The 18,207-nt window shown below is 50.1% G+C and overlaps 1 protein-coding gene across 1 annotated transcript in view; it reads left to right on the top strand.

Annotated features, from left to right (window-relative positions):
• Window positions 1-1,845: 1,845 nt before the first annotated feature.
• Window positions 1,846-18,207, top strand: part of Plekhd1 (pleckstrin homology and coiled-coil domain containing D1) — a 29,755-nt gene continuing 13,393 nt past the window's right edge. Inside the window, exons 1-6 of the mRNA XM_042692657.1 lie at window positions 1,846-2,083; window positions 13,606-13,699; window positions 13,993-14,082; window positions 14,247-14,323; window positions 15,209-15,300; window positions 16,290-16,342. Coding sequence (XP_042548591.1) covers window positions 1,932-2,083; window positions 13,606-13,699; window positions 13,993-14,082; window positions 14,247-14,323; window positions 15,209-15,300; window positions 16,290-16,342 — 558 coding nt within the window. The 5' untranslated portion in view covers window positions 1,846-1,931. The remainder of the gene's footprint in view (window positions 2,084-13,605; window positions 13,700-13,992; window positions 14,083-14,246; window positions 14,324-15,208; window positions 15,301-16,289; window positions 16,343-18,207) is intronic.

Here is an 18,207-nt window from a genome sequence, read left to right as displayed (position 1 = left end):
ATTCTAGCACTTAGGCCACACCTCCAGCTAGGTTTTTTGCTCTTTTTGGAGATGGAGGCTCAAGTACTTTTCTGACTGGGCTAGTTTGAACCATAATCTTCTGGATCTCAGCTCCTGGAGTTCCTAAGATTAGGAGTATGAGCTACCCATTCCCCAGTTAGGAGCCATCTAAACACTAAAAACCTTGCATTAGAAAGAAGTGTGTGATATGAACTTGCCTGTCAGAGGCACAGGGACAGGACTTTATTGCAGATGATAAGTGCAAGGTGAAGTAAGGAGGCTGTGTCTAAACTTCCCCTAGATAATTGGCTTTTGATTTCCCCTGATTGTTTCCCTAGATAGTTTGCTTTTCTATTAGGTTTAAATGTCCTTATCTGGTTTGCTTTGCTCCTGTGTAACACTTGTTGGGTTTGATTCAACACCCTGTGTGTGGTTTTGGCCTATATAAGCTTAGCGCTAGCTGCATTCCACCAGCAGTCCTCTGGCTCTCCAAAAAAGACTCATAATTTGGCCTTATACATGGTGGCATCTCTGCATCTTGCTGACTAGATTCACAGGTGCTTTTCTAGGGAAGGTGGCAAAAATTTCTGGGGTGATAGAAATATTTCACGTTTTGCTTTGGATGGTGGTGACCTGCTGTAAACTTCCATTAAATAAATACTTAAGATCTTATTTTTGGAGGTGAGGGTGTGGCTCATGTACAGGGCTTGTCTTGGATGCAAAAGACCCTGGGTTCAATCTCCAGTTCTGAAAAAAAAATTAGTGAATATAGAAAAACAATATGTGCTTTGAGACATTATATATGGCTCCATCCATGGTTTTCACTTGGGGCAAGTTAATAACATCCATCTGTAAACTGATTTGACTCTCCAGGCTAGTCATGTGTTAACTTCTGCTCCAATCTGACTTCTTTACTTCACGTGAGGAATCACAGATCTTCAGTGAGGAAAGTGTTTCCTAAAGGTACAGGTGAAATCGTGACTGCCCAGGGATGGCCTGGAAGAAGCAAGCCTTTCCAGGCTCCTGAGCCAGGCGGAGCGGAAGTGGAGCACGCATCCCCTAGGGAGCACCTGCCAGGTGCACCGATTAAATCACGAATACAGACTGCACTCGCTGACTAAGATCGTCACCGCCACAGCCTGCCAAGTTCCAGCCATGGGATCCCCGCACGGCGGAGGTGGAACCCACTTGCGGGGCGAGGAGGGGCGGGGCATCAACCTTGGTGGAACGTCGTCTCGGGTCGGGCACTAGTACAAAGTTGTACCCCGCCATCCTCCCGCCTGCCAAGTGCTTGGGGGCCTTTCCTCTTTGCGGGAGAGAAAAACCAAGGCTCCCTCCGCTGACAGAGGGAACTACGTGAAGGCTCTTCTGGAATCTCAAGTCCAGGACACCACGCCCTTGCTCCTTCCTCTCCCTCATGCAGAGATCGTGGCTATCTACGAAGGGAGCCCCGTTTCCACGAGGAGGGGCCGGGCGCCTGGGCGGACGTGGGGAGGTGCTGTGGCCGAATCCTGGAGCTGCCGGGGGCCGGGACCTTCCGGACGCCCTCCAGTCCGCGCCCGCCCTGATTGGCGCGCACCTGTCACTCCCAGCCAATCGGGGCCACCAGAACTGGGGCTGTCACGGGGGGGCGGGAGCGGGGGGGAGCGGGAAGGCTGCGGCTCCCGGCTGAGCTGCCGCCCTCCCCGCGGACTTCCCGCCCGGCCCGCAGCCATCCATCCCCAGCTCGGTCCCGGGCTCCGGCCGCGCGCCCCGCACCCCTCGGCGGCGCGCTCCGGGCTCGGCGCGCTTCAATGCAGCTGCTCCGAGCCGGCTCGCTGGGCCTCTCCGCTCGCCCGCTCTGGTGCTCGCTCGCACGCGCCCCGACGGTGCCCCGCGTCGACCCCGGCCGTCCTTCCGGTCCCCCGCGCCGGCGGCCGTCCCGCTGAGACATGATGTTCACGTCCAAGTCCAACTCGGTGTCGCCGTCGCCGTCCCTGGAGCAGACCGACTCGGACGCGCTGGACATCAGCACCAAAGTGCAGCTGTACGGGGTGCTGTGGAAGCGGCCCTTCGGGAGACCGTCGGCCAAGTGGTCCCGGCGGTGAGTGCGTCCCTTCACCCCCAGATGACCTCCGGGGAGGGAGCCCGGCCTCGGGCCCTCCCAGCCCCCTCCGGCCACTGCTGTCACCCTGGAAGATGGGGGGCTTGGCCAGGGACTCCCTCCTCCCAGGGCCCGGGTGGGACCACGGGCCTGGGAGCAGCAGGGCCTTGTCTGTGGAATGAGCTGAACCTCGAATGGGGACGCGGGGTGCGGACTGCAGACCTCACACTGTAGTGGGTCAAGTTTCACCGGACGGTACCCCCCCAAAAGTCCCACCTCCAGCCAGCAATATCCTCCTGGGACCCCCACAGCCAATTCCATCCCTTCATCCAGGTCTAGAGGGACAAACTCAAAAGTGGGGCACCAGTGTCTCCCTTCCCTCTGCCTCAACCTCTATGTACAACTTGAGCCACTGACCCTTCTCGAAGGTTCAGTCCAGCAGAGAGAGGAGGGGCCAGGAAGTGTAGGTGGGAAGAGGTGTTGGAAATCTTTCCAAACTGTCCCTTGAGCTATATGGAGGGAAGAGTCCAGCGCCTGGGGTGGAGGACCTGGAAAGGATCCATGAAGCTGGAGTGGAGGAGGGGTTGGACTGGTTCTGTCAAAAGTGAGGGGGAGAGGAGAACCAGAGCAGCCTCCATCCCCCAACCCCTCCCCCTCCCATCAGACAGCTCTTCAGATGTCCATAGCTTCTTTTCAATTCCTGAGGAGCCTGGGAAGTATTAGGATGAGGAAGAGTTCACAGGACTGACAGGAAGCTTCCAAAGCTGCAGGTGCAGGTCTCAAGCCAACTTCAGATCTAACATATGCTGCTCAGCACTCAGATGCTGTCCTGTCTGTTCCCTGGAGGGCTCATCCCCCTTCTAGGAAAGTAAGCATGCCTCCACATGCTCTTTCCCCATCCCACACCAGGAGTCTGCCCTGAGCAGAGGGGCCTCCAGTGTTCCCAGCAGACCATATGCACGTGGTAGTGCCTAGGATGTTCAATTTTGATAAATAATTTAATATCTCTATGAGACCACAGAACAATTGGAGCTCTGCATGCATTTTGCAATTTTACACAGCTGGTATTAGGTGCTTAATTTTATTCCTTCTTATATAGATTTCTCTCTGGGATTTAATGGGATGAAGATCCCTTGAATTTCTCTGAAGTTCAGTTTTATCTCTGGTGCTTTAACTGCGGGTTTGGAACAGCATGAAGGTTATGTGAGGGCTCTGGGGTTTGGCTGCCTGAGCTTCAGCTCCTGAAGGCCAGTGGAAAGCTGTCTGCCAGGACGGGGTGGGGGGGCTGGGGAGTGGGGACGAGACTGCTGCCTAGAGACTCAGGCACTATTAGCAGGATACCGCTGCCCCTCTTCTGCCTCAGCTGTTCCAGGAAGCCAACTCTCTTCTCCATCAGGTCTGGCTTCTGTCCCGAAGTATTCCTCTAGAGCTGTCATCCAGAATTTTTCTTGCCAGTCACTTTCACCTGGTTGCATCTGGTAAATGCAAAGGTGCCTGAGGGACACCCCCCACCCATCTTCCTGGAGTATGTTCCCTGACCCCCTAAATACTGTACATGCAGTGGATTCTTGCACCCACAGTTGATTTGGAGACTGTCAGGAGGAAAGCGCTCTCAGCTAAAAAGCACGATGATGAAGCTGAGGATAACCTGGGAAGCCTTAGCAGGGGGCTTGGGGCACCCAGAGATTCTCTATCCTCACAGCCACACAGAACCCAATCGGTCAAAGTCAGGACACTACACATGCTCTGCAAATACAGCTCCAAGTCAAGTCCTCCAACCCTCACTGAAGAAGATTGCCATCTTGGTGCCCTTTCTTCCTCTGTAACTGCCACTAAGCACAGACTCCCTCTCCTGGAAAGAATTAACATCTCACCTGCCCATCTAGGCCTGCTTATGCTCCCAACTCTGGTAACCACTCTCTCTCTTTCTCCCCCTCTCCCTCTCTCCTGTCTGGTTGGGGGAAGTGGGAGGCATGATGCTCAGCCCAGCCCCCACTTGCTCTCTACAGGGCCTCCTGGGTTCCAGTTTCCCATTTGTGATGTAGTCTTTGGATATCAGCTAATTAGCAGCCACAGGAAAGTACTGGGACAAGGCAGCCCAGGCCACTGCAGAGGTTTTCCATTAGAGCGATCGATGCCCTGGTGGTCAGCTGAGAGGAGGGGGCCTAGAAACCTCCGTGTGCATAAATAAGTGGTGGGCAGGGTGGAACCAGCTTCAGCTGGCCAGGCTCTATAAAACCTCTTCCTCTCAAGATCTGTTTTAGAATTATGGCCTCTATCCCCTACTGTCCAAGCAGTCCTGCCAATCTGGAGGAAGATGCCCTTGAACTCAGTTGCTAGCATATTTTTCCATGGGTAAAAAAAGGAAAAGGAAAAAAAAGTGAAGGTAAAAGCAGTAATTAAGAGTAAGGAAAGGATCTAGGAGGGGCAGCTAGCGGGTAAAAGGAATAACTGTCTTCCTCTTTGGTCTGACAGCAGGGAAGACACCTGGGCAACTCAATAAGGGGGCACGAGAGAGGTCTTAGCCTTGGCCAGTGCCAACATTGGGGTAGGCTGAACCCATAGCCTGGCTAGCTGGTTCCTGGGTTGCATGCTCTTTTCAGCACTCCATCCCTTCTCCCAAATCCCTGAGGAGAACCTAGCCAACTTCTTTCTGTGACAGAGACATCTATATTCCTTGTCCCTTTTCTCCACTGGTGCAAGATAGTCAGAGGGGACCAGCTGGGTCTGGGCCAGCGGTCTCCCCATTGTGGACCATCCATGGGCCCTCAGGGAGCTAGGACTCAGTGTTGCTTAAGTACCAAGGATTCCATGGGATAGTGTCCACGTGTTCCAGCTCTCAGGAGGCAACCTACACAGATGTGAAAAGATTATCTGTACAGATGGTGGTCATCATACCAAGGAGATTGGGGAGATTCTTCTTACATGGATTTGGGCTACAGTTATATTTTTGTCTTTGGCTCTGAGGTCCATTTCTCAAAGATCACACTGTAATAATGGGCTTGCCATTATTACAGAGAGGAATATTACAGAGGTGCTGAGAGGAAGAGCTTATCTGGTCAGCTCCACGACACCAGGCTCAGCCTCATTCTGTGACATAGATGTTTGCTCTCACAACTGGCTGTGTGAGGCATCCTATAACCATAGCTGCAGTGTTTCTACTATAGAGGGGTCCTGAACCCCCTCCCCAATCTACAGGTGTTCCCCAAACTTCTACCATATTGGCAGCATCGTTGGGGCTGAGAGGCAGGTATTCTCCTGTGAATGTGTATGGGAAGGCTAGGGGAGGAAGAACTGGCAGGAAGTTATCTTAGCATTGAAGAAGGGACAGGAATTGGGGAAGTAAGTATACCTTCCTCCCCCGCCCCCCTCCAACAAGTGATCAATTTATTTTACTCTGAAGATTCCATGGTGTTTTCACCCTCAAACTTTATCTTATCTTCTCCTTGTCCTGGAGATGTCATTCCCCTCAACCAATGGCTAGGAAACATGGGGTAAAGCAGGTGGAAGGTGCCTTGCTGGCCCTCCAGATTCCTGTCCCCTAGTCTAGGGAGATGTACATAATCTATGGACACCCTCCTCTCCCCCTTCACACAGGCAGGAAATGAAATGTGTTAACTCAGGTTCCATTGGGGTCACAGACTGCATCTGCCAAAGTCAAGGGAGTTAACTATGTGAACCAGCCTTTCTTCTGTTCCCCGCCCCTCCCTTAAGGACTGTTGATGCCTTGCTTGAGAATGAGTTCTTTCTGCGTGGGGCTAGACCTCACGCTCACAGGCAATTCAGCTTCTGTGTATCTGGGACTTGCACACGAGGGTATAATTTCTTCAGATAGCAGCTGTGGGAGAGTGGAGAGTAAATCTAGTCTGAGGCAGGAACTCTAAGTTCCAGTCCTGGTTCTGCCAGTGCCTAGGTACTAGTTCAGCCTGTGGAATATCCCCTCAGCCTCAGGGTCCACAGGGTCTCATCTGGAGATGGGGTGAATCCAACTGGTTTGTGTATGGAGGTGTGCTGGTCTTGGGGCTTAACTCAAGGCCCAGGCATTATCCCTGAGCTTTTTTGCTCAAGGAGAGCATCCTACTGCTTGAGCCACAGCTATACTCCCAGGTTTTTGATGGTTAATGGAGATAAAGGGTCTTACAAGCTTTTCTTCCTGGGATGATTTTGAACCTTGATCCTCACATCTCAGCCACCTGAGTAGTAGGGTTATAGGTATGAGCCACCAGTGCCCAGCTCTTGTGGACAACTTAACAGTAGGGGTATCAAATCCTTTACAAGTGTAAATTGTACACTAGTTTCCTGCTGATCCCTACGAGGCTGTAGACTCATGTTTCTTCCTTCATGAATGGCTTCACTGTTTGGTGTAGTAGCTCCTTGTTGCACAGCCAGAAGCGGAGCTCACCTTGTATCTCAGTCACCTCTCCCTCCCCACAGTTACCCCTCCCCAGCCTTTTGTACAAGGTCTTTTTTTTTTTTTTTTTGCCAGTCCTAGGGCTTGAACTTAGATCCTGGCACTGTCCCTGAGCTTCTTGTGCTCAAGGATAGCACTCTACCACTTGAGCCACATGCCACTTCTGGCTTTTTCTGTGTATGTATACCAAGGAATCGAACCCAGAGCTTCATGCATGCTAGGCAAGCACTCTACCAATAAACCACGTCCCCAGCGTGGGTCTTTATGGGTCAAGTGAACTTTGCTGAAAGGAAGATGTGGCACGGAGAAGCAGCTAGGCACAGTTCACGCACCCACTGACTGAGTCTTAGCTCCCCATTTTCTCAGACCTCCTCTGCTGGCCACTCTCTCTTGTCCCTGTAGAACTCAGTCTCATGTGTTTCGAGGTGAGGGGTCTTTCCTCTGCACTCACCACACCTCCTCCCCATTGCCCTGCAGGATTCCCTTAACTTCCAGTTTCTTAACTTCCAGTTTCTAGTACCCTGTCATACAAAACCCTTCCCAGCCAATACTCTCAAATTTAGCATTTTCATCTCCAAAACTTAAAGAGCTCAGATGAGTGTCCTAGTTGGGTCTTTCTGTGACAGGACCTGTCCCCAAGAGAAAGTGCTGGTGGTCTGATGGACATTTTTCTCATCTCAAGTCTGATCTCTCAGGAATCAGGTGTTATTAACTAGCAATAACTCTGGGAGAGACATTATTGCACTCTGAGCACAAGACTTCGAGGATAGGAGCCCTGTTGGGTAGGGTGGCTCATATCTTAGCTACATGGAGGCTGAGACCAAGAGGATAGTAGTGTGAGACCAGTTCAAGCAAAACAATGACAAGACTTTTTCTCAATCAGTAGCTAGGTATGGTGGTATATATCTGTCATTCTAGCTGATATGAGAAGCATGAAAGACACTTGCAGTCCAGACATAGACAGAGGCGGGGAAAGGGCTCTATCTAAAGAAAAACCAGTACAAAAAAACAAAGAAAGAAAAAGAAAAAGGCTGGTTCATCCATCAGTGTTAGAGTTGCATGCCTAGAAAGTATGAGGCTTTTGGGAAGGAAGGAAGGGAGAGAGGGAGGGAGGAAGGAAGGAAGGAAAGATGGAATCTGGAAGCTACCATGTCATCACAGTCAGTTCAACCTACCCTTGTTTAGTTATTTAATGAGCCTGTTGATACCTCCTAGTTGGTCACTTTGCCTGGCTGTGGATCCCTTTGTACCCCCTTCCTATAACTTGTTTAAAATCCTCTGGCAGCTCCTGGCCTGCAGTCCGAAGCCTGCCCTGCTCTGAACCCTGGTTCTCTGTCATCTACTCCTTTCTCCCCTCTCCCTCAGCTTCCCTGCCTTACTGGCTGTCCCTTTTGCACTTATCTGCATGTAATCCCAGATATAACTTCGATAACTTCTCCATATGCCTTTCTCTCTGTCTGTAATACATGTCTCCTTCTTCTACTTCTGGACAAATTTCTAAGCTACTCCTATTTCTTCTTTAAAGCTCTGCTTAGTTGTGACTTCTCAGAGAAGGTCCCTTGTCTGGGCCCCCTACATCATTCATTCCTGCCTCAACTTTTCCTGTGGCTCATATAAGCTTACTGTGTTGTCATGCATGCTGGTGCTTTACAATGTTGTGATATAATAACATAGTTTTTAAATGTTGTCATATGCTAATTTGCTGATTTGCACTGTTGTGATAGATATAACACTGGGACTTTGCAATGCTGTGGTGTAGCTTCCTGCTCCTTTATCTGTGCTTTTCAAGTCTTCTAGCACCCCCATTTCTGAGCCATGTAATTTGGGGCATAGTGCTTCTCCATGCTTCAGTTTCCTCTCCTACTTATGAATTAACACATAGAATGCTGTTACTACAACAGTGCCTGACACAAAATCAGAGCTGAAAATGAGCTACTTAAAATTTTTTTGCTGGCTGCATACTCTCATGGTTTCATTGGTAAACTCCTGACGATGGGGAGTTAACACACTCCAGAACTCAGCACAGTACCTGTCTATGCCTGGCGACTCCTTAAAGCTCTCTGGCCTGAGCTGACCAGCTTTCTGGAGACCAACAATTCCTGGTCAGAAGGGACAAGGAGCCCCAGGCCACACAGAGAACAAGCAGTCAAAATGTCAGCTTTGTCAGTAGAGAGAACTGAGTTCCAAGGATGCCACTGTTCCATTGCTTCATCTCTCTTTGTCTCAGTTTCTTCCCCAGTGAAGTAGAAAATATAGAAATAAAATCCCTCCATCTCAGGGTGTTTAAATAAGGCAATGTCAGTTAAACACTTAGCAAAGTGGATGTCTTGCTGCCTTCTAAATGTTTTGCCATCTAGGGGTAAAAATGCTGTTCTTTAAGACCAGAGAAGCTGGGCGCTGGTGGCTCAACCCTGTAATCCTAGCTACTCAGGAGGATGAGATCTCAAGATTACGATCTGAAAGCCAGACTGTGCTGACAAATCTGAAAGCCTCTTATTTCCAATGAACCAGCAAAACAACCAGAAATGGAGGTATGGCTCAAGGGCTAGCTTGAGTGAAAAACCAAGCAAGAAGAGCTCCAGGCCCTGAGCTCAAACCCCAGAATGAGAGGGAAAACAAACAAAAATCTCAATATATGCAGGGCTCAGGCTTGGAATGTGGTTTTGTGGTAGAGTACTTGCCTAGCATGCACTAGCCTAGCGCCTGGGTTCGATTTCTCAGTACCACATAAGCAGAAAAAGCCTGAAGTGGCACTGTGGCTCAAGTATAGAGTGCTAGCCTTAAACAAAAAGAACAGTGCAAAAAAATTATCTATATATGTACACACACACACACACACACACACACACACACACACACACATGCATGTAGAGCTCCCAGCATAGGAGAATGATGTGCCAGCCTTTACATACCCAGCTCAGCTCCACAAAGCCTGGAATGTGTTGGATCCCAGCTTTCAGCTGAGTGAGAGGACTTTGGGAGGAGGGGATGAGAACTGGTTCTTTCTCTGTGCAGGGCACATGGACTCTGGACCCCCAGCTGCTGAGCAGAGGCTGATAATCATGACAGTGGCCACCACTGAGGCAGGTTGATAAGCAAAGCTAGCCCTTTGGGTCTTAAAAGCATGTTTGCCAAATGAGCCAGTGGTGACTGATTCACATCACTGCTAGCTGGGAGGCTGCCCTCTTCCCCAGGACTGTGCCAGCACTCCTCCCCTTCCTCACCCCCACCAAGATGAAAACAGCTGCAGCTGGGCTAGGTGTGGCACCTGTGTGTGGGCCCTTAGCAATCCCTGCAGCCAGGGCAGCCCCGGGGCCTGCTGCAGTCCAGCTAACAAGGGGCAAAGGCTGCTCAGGACCTCCATCACTTGTCTGTCTCTATGCTGCACTTCACATGAAAGGGAGTGACATCTAGGGACCCAGCCTGTGTGCAGGGCAAATGCTAAGGATTGCCCACCAGTGTGATGTTGGGTGGCACTGACTCTTTAGCCGCTTTCCCCACCCTTACCCCAGTACTCCAGCTCTCAGTTCAACAGTCAGGACACACCTTTGCAATGTACGGTAGATCAGGCCCCTCCCGCTCAAAGCCCTCCCGCTCATTCCAGCCCATGTAAGCACCTGCGTGGTAGGATGCTGAAGAGTTAATACCTTGAATGTTAAGTGCACTGGCAGAGGTAACTGCGTGGAGGCAGGTGTGGCTTGTGGTAAGCGCTGAAGGAGTGTAAGCTGCCATTGTTATTTTAGTAGCTACAGCCTGCTGATTTCAACCTTGCAGATCCTTCCAGAGCCAGGCTCCTTCTCACCTCAGGACCTTTGCACTTGTGGGTTCTCTGCCTGGAACAACTTCTCCCTCCTCAAAAATCACCTTTTGTAAAATTCGAGTTAAGGTCTTGCAGCCCAGGCTGTCCTCACTCAAAATCCTCCTCAGCCTCCTAAGTGCCAGGATTACAGGAAGGTACCACCACATCTAGCAAAGATTAATTAGTCTTCTCTGCCCACCTTGGCTAATATCAACCCACTAATATCACCCAGCATCATTGGGTTCTGGTGAAGATGGGTCAACTTCTCAGTCTTGGTATGTTTCCATATAGCAGATGGGGCAAGGGATAGAGAAAGGAAGGAGAAAGGTAATTCCTCTTTTTATAGAGCTACAGCCCTATTGGATTAGAGCCTTGGCTTTATTAGCTTATTTAACTTTAGTTTCTCTTAAACGCCCTAGCCCCAAATACAGTCACTTGGGGTTAGGACTTCACTGTACTCATGGAGAGGCACCAGCAGTATTTCTGGTGCTGCTGAATGGGGCAGGCCAGAGGTGGCTCTGTGCCACTAGTTACCACAGATTTGGGTCTGGCAGAGTGAGGAGCCCACACTCAACTGCTTCTCACCATCCCCTTATAAGGCAGGTTTGTTTTTTTTTAATTGTTTTTAATTCAATTTTTTTTTGCCAGTCCTGGGGCTTGAACTTTTGGCCTGGGCACTGTCCCTGAGCTTTTTTTCTAAAGTGCTCTGCCACTTGAGCCACAGTGCCACTTCTGATTTTTTGAGGTTAATTGGAGATAAGAGTCTCATGGACTTTTTCTGCCTGGGTTGGCTTTGGACTGAGATCATCAGATCTCAGCCTCTTGAGTAGCTAGGATTACAGGTGTATGCCACTGGCATCTTCCTAAGGCAGGTATTTTTTTTTAAATTTTGTTAGTATAAAGGTGATGTACAAAGGGGTTAACAGTTGCATAAATCAGGTATAGAGTACATTTCTTTTTGGACAGTGTCACCCCTTCCCTCACTCCCAGATTTTTCCTCCTGTCCCCACCCACAAGCTGTATAGTTCATTTTTAACATAGTGTGCAGTGAGTCCCACTGCTGCATTTATTTATCCTTATCCCCCCATCTCTGTGCCTCCCCCTTGTACTCCCGAAGACATATAAATGGACAAACAGAACAAAAGAAAAAGAAAACTTCTTGCTTCCATTTGCTGGAGTTCATTTCAATATTTTGTGTGATCAGATAAGGCAGATGTTTTACCTTACTCTACTGGTGATTAAAAAAAACAAAACCCAAAGCTCAGAGAGCTGGGTGCGAATGTCTAATCCCTACCCCACCAGCCAGCCGGTGACAGGTGTATCTGGTACCACCTTACACCCTTACCTATTCTGTGATGTTTTCTGGAAACGGGTAGAAGATATCTACCTTACTCAGGGGAAGGCAGTGGCATGACCTTGCCTTCCAGAAGCCCAGTGACCTCCTTTGGACAAGAAAAGCACACGGAGTGTGCCAGTTGGTACTAAGAGCTAAGTGTACAGTCTGATCAGGAAGTGCCAGACATCACTGCGGGCTGGTCTGGGGATGAGAATTGGGTGAGGAGGGCTCAGCCAGAAGAAACATGGTGGGAGGCCAGGCCAGGTGAGCAGCACTGTCTCCATCTGAGTTCCACAGATCTCTAGAGCATAGACACACTGAAGGGCAGAAATGGTGGGAAAGTGGAGTGGTGGGTAGGTAGGAGGGCCAGAATGTCACCTAGTTCAGAAGTAGGTAGTATTCCTGTGCTCTCAGAATCGTTGGCATTAGCAGTGTCACCAGGTTCACAGGGTGTATTTGTTAAGTGATTGGGCAGAAAGGGTCAGACAAATAAAGAAAATAGGTTGAAGCCAAGTGCACTAGTGTGCATCTATAATTCCAGCTACTTGGGAAGCTGAAGTATAAGGATCGTGGGTTTGAAACGAGCCTTGATTCAGAAAACAAAACAGTCAAACCAACTCAAACCAATTAGTTGGCTTAGGCTCACACCAAAGCACTTCCCTCTGCTCAGGAGAGGAGAGATGGCAGTTCTCCCAGACCCAGGCCTGCCCCTCCACCTGCCGCCCAGCAGCTGTGTCCTCAGACGAGCCCCACGGCCCCACGGCTGGCAGGACCTACAGATTCTCTGGCTTGTTGATGCCCACCAGCAACTTCTCCAGCACCTCACAAGAAGGTGCTAGCTAGTGGTGTTAAGAGCAGGCTCTTAGTTGGGTGTTGGTGGCTCCTACCTGCAATCCTAACTACTCAAGAAGTTGAGGTCTAGAGAATAATGGTTCAAGGCCAGCTTGGGCAGAAAAGGGTCCATCTCCAAAATATCTAGGAAACGGTAAGACTGAATGTTGCTCAACTGGTTGAGCCTGAAAGCTGAGCTGGCACAAGTCTTGAGATCAAATCCCAGAAACAGGTTCTTGGGGTGGGGCTTAGCGATTCTGTAGCATTTGACTTTCTGATGTAAATATTCCATGGCTAATATCAAGTGGCTGACACCTTGTCACCAAATGCAGAGCAGGGGAGAGATGCCCACTGTTGGCTATTGTAAGCCATCCCAGCAAGTACAATGTGCCACTGCTTTGACTTCTCTCCCCCACCTCCCCACCCCCTGCATATGTATGACAAGAACAACTCAGAATCCTTATGCCTTTTGTTCACATTGCATCACTGCAACTGTGCCCTGGAAGAAGGAGTCAGCCATTCTGGGTGTCTGACTTTTGAGGCCCCATTGACTCTTCCCCCTGGAGAACACTTGATGCTCATCAGTTTTTTAAGAGGCCCCAGGGTAGGCTCAGTGCCGGAGCTGACACTGAGGAGTCACCACCCCAGCAGCTAGAAAGCGCTTAAGGGCACAATGGTCCTGCTAGACGTGAATTCTGGAGGGAGGCTGTGAGCGGTTTGAGACATAAGGGATGTTAAGGGACGGCCTTACCAGTTGGGTGCCTAGTTCCATTTGGTTGCCAGCTCCCAAGATGACACCAAAAGACCCCATCTTACAATCACATGCCTCCTGTCCTCTGCTCTGCAGGGGGAGCTCCTAAGTGACTGAGAGTGGTCACTCAAGGGGTGAGAGTACCCAAGGGGAAGGGCCAAAGGTGCTCTGCTGTGCCAGTGGTATCAGCTCAGGGGGCACAGAGGCAGGCAGCTCTGGCCTCCAGCCCTGGGCCTCCCTCCTCCCTGTCCTGGTGTGGGGACTGTGCTGTCTACAGCGGAGGATGGCCGGCCAACTGAGGCCTTTGTGCAATATGGAATGTAGGCTCTTGTTGTCCCGAGAGACCTCACCCCTTCTCTCCTGGTTACTCTTTTCTCCCCATCACTCACTATAGGTTTTTTATCATCAAAGAGAGCTTTCTGCTTTACTACTCTGAGAGCGAGAGAAAGAGCTTTGAATCCAATAAGTACTTCAATATACATCCCAAGGTGAGATGCCTCCGGCCACAGAGCCTCTGCGTGGGGGTGGGAGTGGGAACAGCAGGAGTTGTCCTGCTGTGGTCTAGCTGAGAGTCTGGAGAGAAAATTCCCTCCTGTACCCTCCTCTACCTCAAAGCCTGTTCATCCCTTCCTCTTTCTTCTGGGAGTCAGTGCTGGCCTCTGTCCAGTAGCGCTGGAGTCTAGAGTCTGGTCTGGGATGTTGGCAGCACCTGGCTTTCTCCAGGGGCCGCTGAGTGATGAGTTATCTGGGGTGAGAGCTGCCTATTCTGCTTCTTCTGCAGGGGGTCATTCCTCTGGGCGGCTGCCTGGTAGAGGCCAAGGAAGAGCCCAGCATGCCCTACGCCATGAAGATCTCACACCAGGACTTTCATGTGAGTGCCAGGGCAGAGCAGCTTCTTGTTTTTTATTCCCTCGGAACAGCCCTGCACAGCCTAGCCTGGGAGGCCTATCAGTGCCCTGGATGGCGGGGCGGGGGAGGGAGGAGAGGGCCTTCCTCGGCCTCAGTATGGCATACCCTGGCTCTTCTTCCTGGCAGGGGAACATCTTGCTGGCTGCTGAGTCCGAGTTTGAGCAGACGCAATGGCTGGAGATGCTGCAGGAGTCTGGGAAGGTGTAAGTATCTGCCAGGAGGGCTGTGGGTGAGCCAGGAGAGAAGGGGCTGGGCTGGGCCTGCCCAGAGCTCCCTGCCTCTCAGCTGGCATCCTGACACAGAGACTTGACTAGGGAGAGGGGAGGAGACACTTGTTATGTCCCATACGTGAGTGAGCAGTCACAGGTGGCAGGCCATTTGCCTCCAACTCTTGGGAGTGAATCCAGTGTCATTGGTTGTAAACTCTCCCTCCATCCAATTCACCTCCCCAGAACTGTAGTTAATCCTAGCAAAGACTAGAACTAAGATTTTATAAATCAGTCTAGATCATAGAAACCCCAGCCCAACACAGTCATCTACACACACACACACACACACACACACACACACACACACACACACACAGAGTCATCTACACACACACACACACACACACACACACACACACACACACACACACACACACACACACACACACACACACACACACACACACACACACACACACACTATTCAAATTCCTGTCCATGTGAGCTGAGTCATAACTTTGGTCTGACAAATAACAGTCATGCATGCCCCGTGCTTGGCTTTGTGTAGGTGCTAGGCATGCAGTGATACAGAAAGCTAACCAGGATGTAATCTCTGCTCTGCTCTGCTCTGCTTTGCAAGTGCTCTTGGCCCAGCCCCCATGGCCCACTTTGCAGCCCCGCCAGGCTCCAGTTACTGTAAGCGATCAATGCTGGTGGCTTGGAGCCCAGTGGCCAAAGTGAGTGCCGGCTGCGATTCTGGAGAGAATGAGCAGGCATAACGAACTGAACGTACATTCACCTTCTCCTCAGCCCTACTGCTTTAACGATTTTGGGTTTCTTTCTCTGTTCTCTTCTGTCCCATCTGCCCTCCCTCCTCAGGACTTGGAAAAATGCCCAGCTGGGAGAAGCCATGATCAAAAGCCTGGAAGCCCAGGGGCTGCAGTTGGCTAAGGAAAAGCAGGAATATTTAGGTTGGCTGAAGCAGGGGAGTGGGCTGGAATCTGAGGTTCCCTGGTGGCAGCGCTTGAGGTTCTAGGCAAGGGGTGGAGATGTCTCTGTTGGGGCTTAGCAGACAGTTTGATGCCTGGAGGGCTTTAAGGTGCAGAAAAGGTCTTTATGGCCAGCATAACTTGGGTAAAATAACCTGGGCTCTACCCTCAGTGTTAGAGCCCATCTCTTTTTTTTTTTTTTTTTTGGGTCTGGTAGTGGGGCCTGAACTCTGGGCCTGGGCGCTGTCCCTCAGCTCTTCAGCTCAAGGCTAGCGCTCTACCACTTGAGCCACAGCGCCACTTCCGGCTTTTTTTCTTTTTGCTTATGTGGTGCTAAGGAATCGAACCCAGGGCCTCGAGCATGCAAGGCAAGCGCTCTACCACTGAGCCACCTTCCCAGCCCCTAGAACCCATCTCTTAACTGTGTCCATCTTTAGACATACTAACTTCTCCAAGCCTCAGTTTCTACTTCTGTAATGTAGAGACCCACTCCTACCCCCAGCCATTGTCATGGCTGCAGGGGTCTAGGCTCCATACTCCCCCCACTGGCTGGTAAGCACAGAGGAAGTGAGGTGGGACCTGGTTTCTTTGCCTGGGACCTGTTCTCCTTCACCTCCTTAGACTCTGGCAGACCAGCACTGGTTCCCCTCTGCTGGCTCCAGTCACCACTCTCCTCACCCTCAGGATTCTGTCCTCCAGTGGGTAGGGACAGGAGACACCCACTTGAGCCTCCAACCTCATAGCCCCACCAATGCACAAAGCATTGTTCTCAATGACCAGAAAGGAGGCGAGCAGTTTGGGTCAGCAAGGCAGTTTCATTCAGCAGAGTTGGTCCCAAAGCCTGGCTATTAGAGGAGCTGACCTCTTCCCTGAGAGAGGGCAGGGGGCGGGTGATGGAGGTCACCCTCAGGCACCTGCCCCCTCAGGACCTCTTGTCTGAGTGAGCTTCTCATGTGTGCTTGCTTTGACAGACAAACTGATGGAAGAGACAGAAGAACTCTGCCTACAGAGGGAGCAGAGAGAGGTAGGAGTTCTGAGCATGCTCAGAATGGCACCCCTCCTTCCACGTCCCCTCCTTGGCAGCTGCATTTTGTATCCAGCTTAGGGACCATGCAGAGGGCTGGGCATCTCCAGTATAGAGAAATCAGGGTGGAACAGGGAGGCCAAGTGAGATTATAATGCTCTCAACTTGCTGTAGGCTCTTGGCAGGCAATGTTATGTTTCCTCATCAGCCCTCAAGAGGTGACCTTCTAGACAAATATCTACTCAAAACCTTTATCTGCTTGGCACTGATAGTCATGGGGCTCCAATGGCCTGGTATCTATATAGGCTTCTGGTGTCATAAGGGTGATTGGATTGAATGATCTTAGAGCTTCCTTCATCCTCCAAATGTTCACAATTGAGCTGTAAGTAGGCTCATCATAGGCCTGTGGAGTCATGGTGACTCTTGCTATATTTGAGCCAACAAAGTCCACTTCATATCAAATTCTATGTAGACTTGCCCTTGCCTGAACGGTAGGGCAGGGTTGTGATTAGCAGCTCAGACTCTGGGGTCAAGCTACCTGAGACTATATTTGACCTTACCAACTTCTAGCTGCGTGGCTTCAAGCAAGTTACTTAACCACTCTGAATACCAATAGTCTCATCTGAAGAACAAAGTAAAGATTAAACAAGATGGTACATATAAAATGCTTTGTGCTCAATGATTATCTGTGGGTTACTTTATTTGCAGTTCATGGGCTTGCATATACTAGGCAAAGTTTTACCACTGAGCTACACCTTTAGCCCATTTTTATTTTTACTTTGTGATACAGTCTTGCCAAGTTGCCCTGGCTGCCCCAGCCTCCTGAGTAGCTGGGATTATAGTGTGTGCCATCATGCCCATCTTAAGTAATTAATTTTGGGCCAATCCTGCACGATAACTGCCTGAGGTCCAAAGCTGCAGAGTTTTTTGTCCAGATAGATGAAAGGGTCAGACTTTGTCCACTTCTCTTTGCCTTGTCACTCACTATTGTCTGGGCAAGCCGCAGGGCTGGGGCCATCAGCCTTGCCTCAGAGCTGGACTCTGGTTCTGCTCTCATGAACTCCAGACCTTCCTCCTGGGGCTTCAAACACAGAAACACTATGTCCCTTTTGGACCTTAAGCCTTCTATTGCCTGATCCAGCATCTGCCCCAAGATAAGAGCTTACTGTCTATGGAACAAACCAATAAAATGAACAACTTGCAACTTTGTATTACATCTTGTTTGTTTATTCATTTACTTTACTTACTTATTTCAGTTATGGGGTTTGAACTCAGGCCCTGGACTCTATCCTTAAGGTTTTTTGCTCAAGGTTAGTGCTCTACCACTTTGAGCCAAAGCTCCATTTCTGGTTTTCTGGTGGTTAATTGGAGATTAGAGTCTCATGGACTTTCCTGCCTGGGCCAACTCTGAACTGAGATTCTCAGATCTCAGTCTCCTGAGTAACTAGGATTACAGGGGTAAGCCACCAATACTCAGCTTACATCTTAGTTTTAATCCAACACAACAATCCACCTTGATTTTCCTTCTTCAAAAATGCCATCAGTTATGCTTGCCATTTATTCTTCCAACTGGACTTCAGAGTCATGTTGTTGAATAAAAAGAAAAGAACAGGTTGAGAATTGTACATGGGGCATAGGTTGGAGATCTAGTTCCATGAGGTACCAAGTCTCTCCTTTGCCAGCTTTGGGCCCCTGTGTCTCCCAGCTCTCTCTCTCTCTCTCTCTTCTAGCTCTCAGTAGAATTTTGGCATTTTTCTTTACATATCCCTAGACATGGTAAGTGAGCCTTTGGTGCAATGTCAGTAACTTAAAGATGGGTGATCAAGGAAGCCTGGGATGGGATGGAGCAGCATCCATTAGCCACA

The sequence above is a fragment of the Dipodomys spectabilis genome, unplaced genomic scaffold, assembly GCF_019054845.1.
Source record: "Dipodomys spectabilis isolate Male_0828 unplaced genomic scaffold, ASM1905484v1 ptg000157l, whole genome shotgun sequence".
NCBI lineage: Eukaryota > Metazoa > Chordata > Mammalia > Rodentia > Heteromyidae > Dipodomys > Dipodomys spectabilis.
This window is presented reverse-complemented; position numbering and strand designations above follow the sequence as displayed.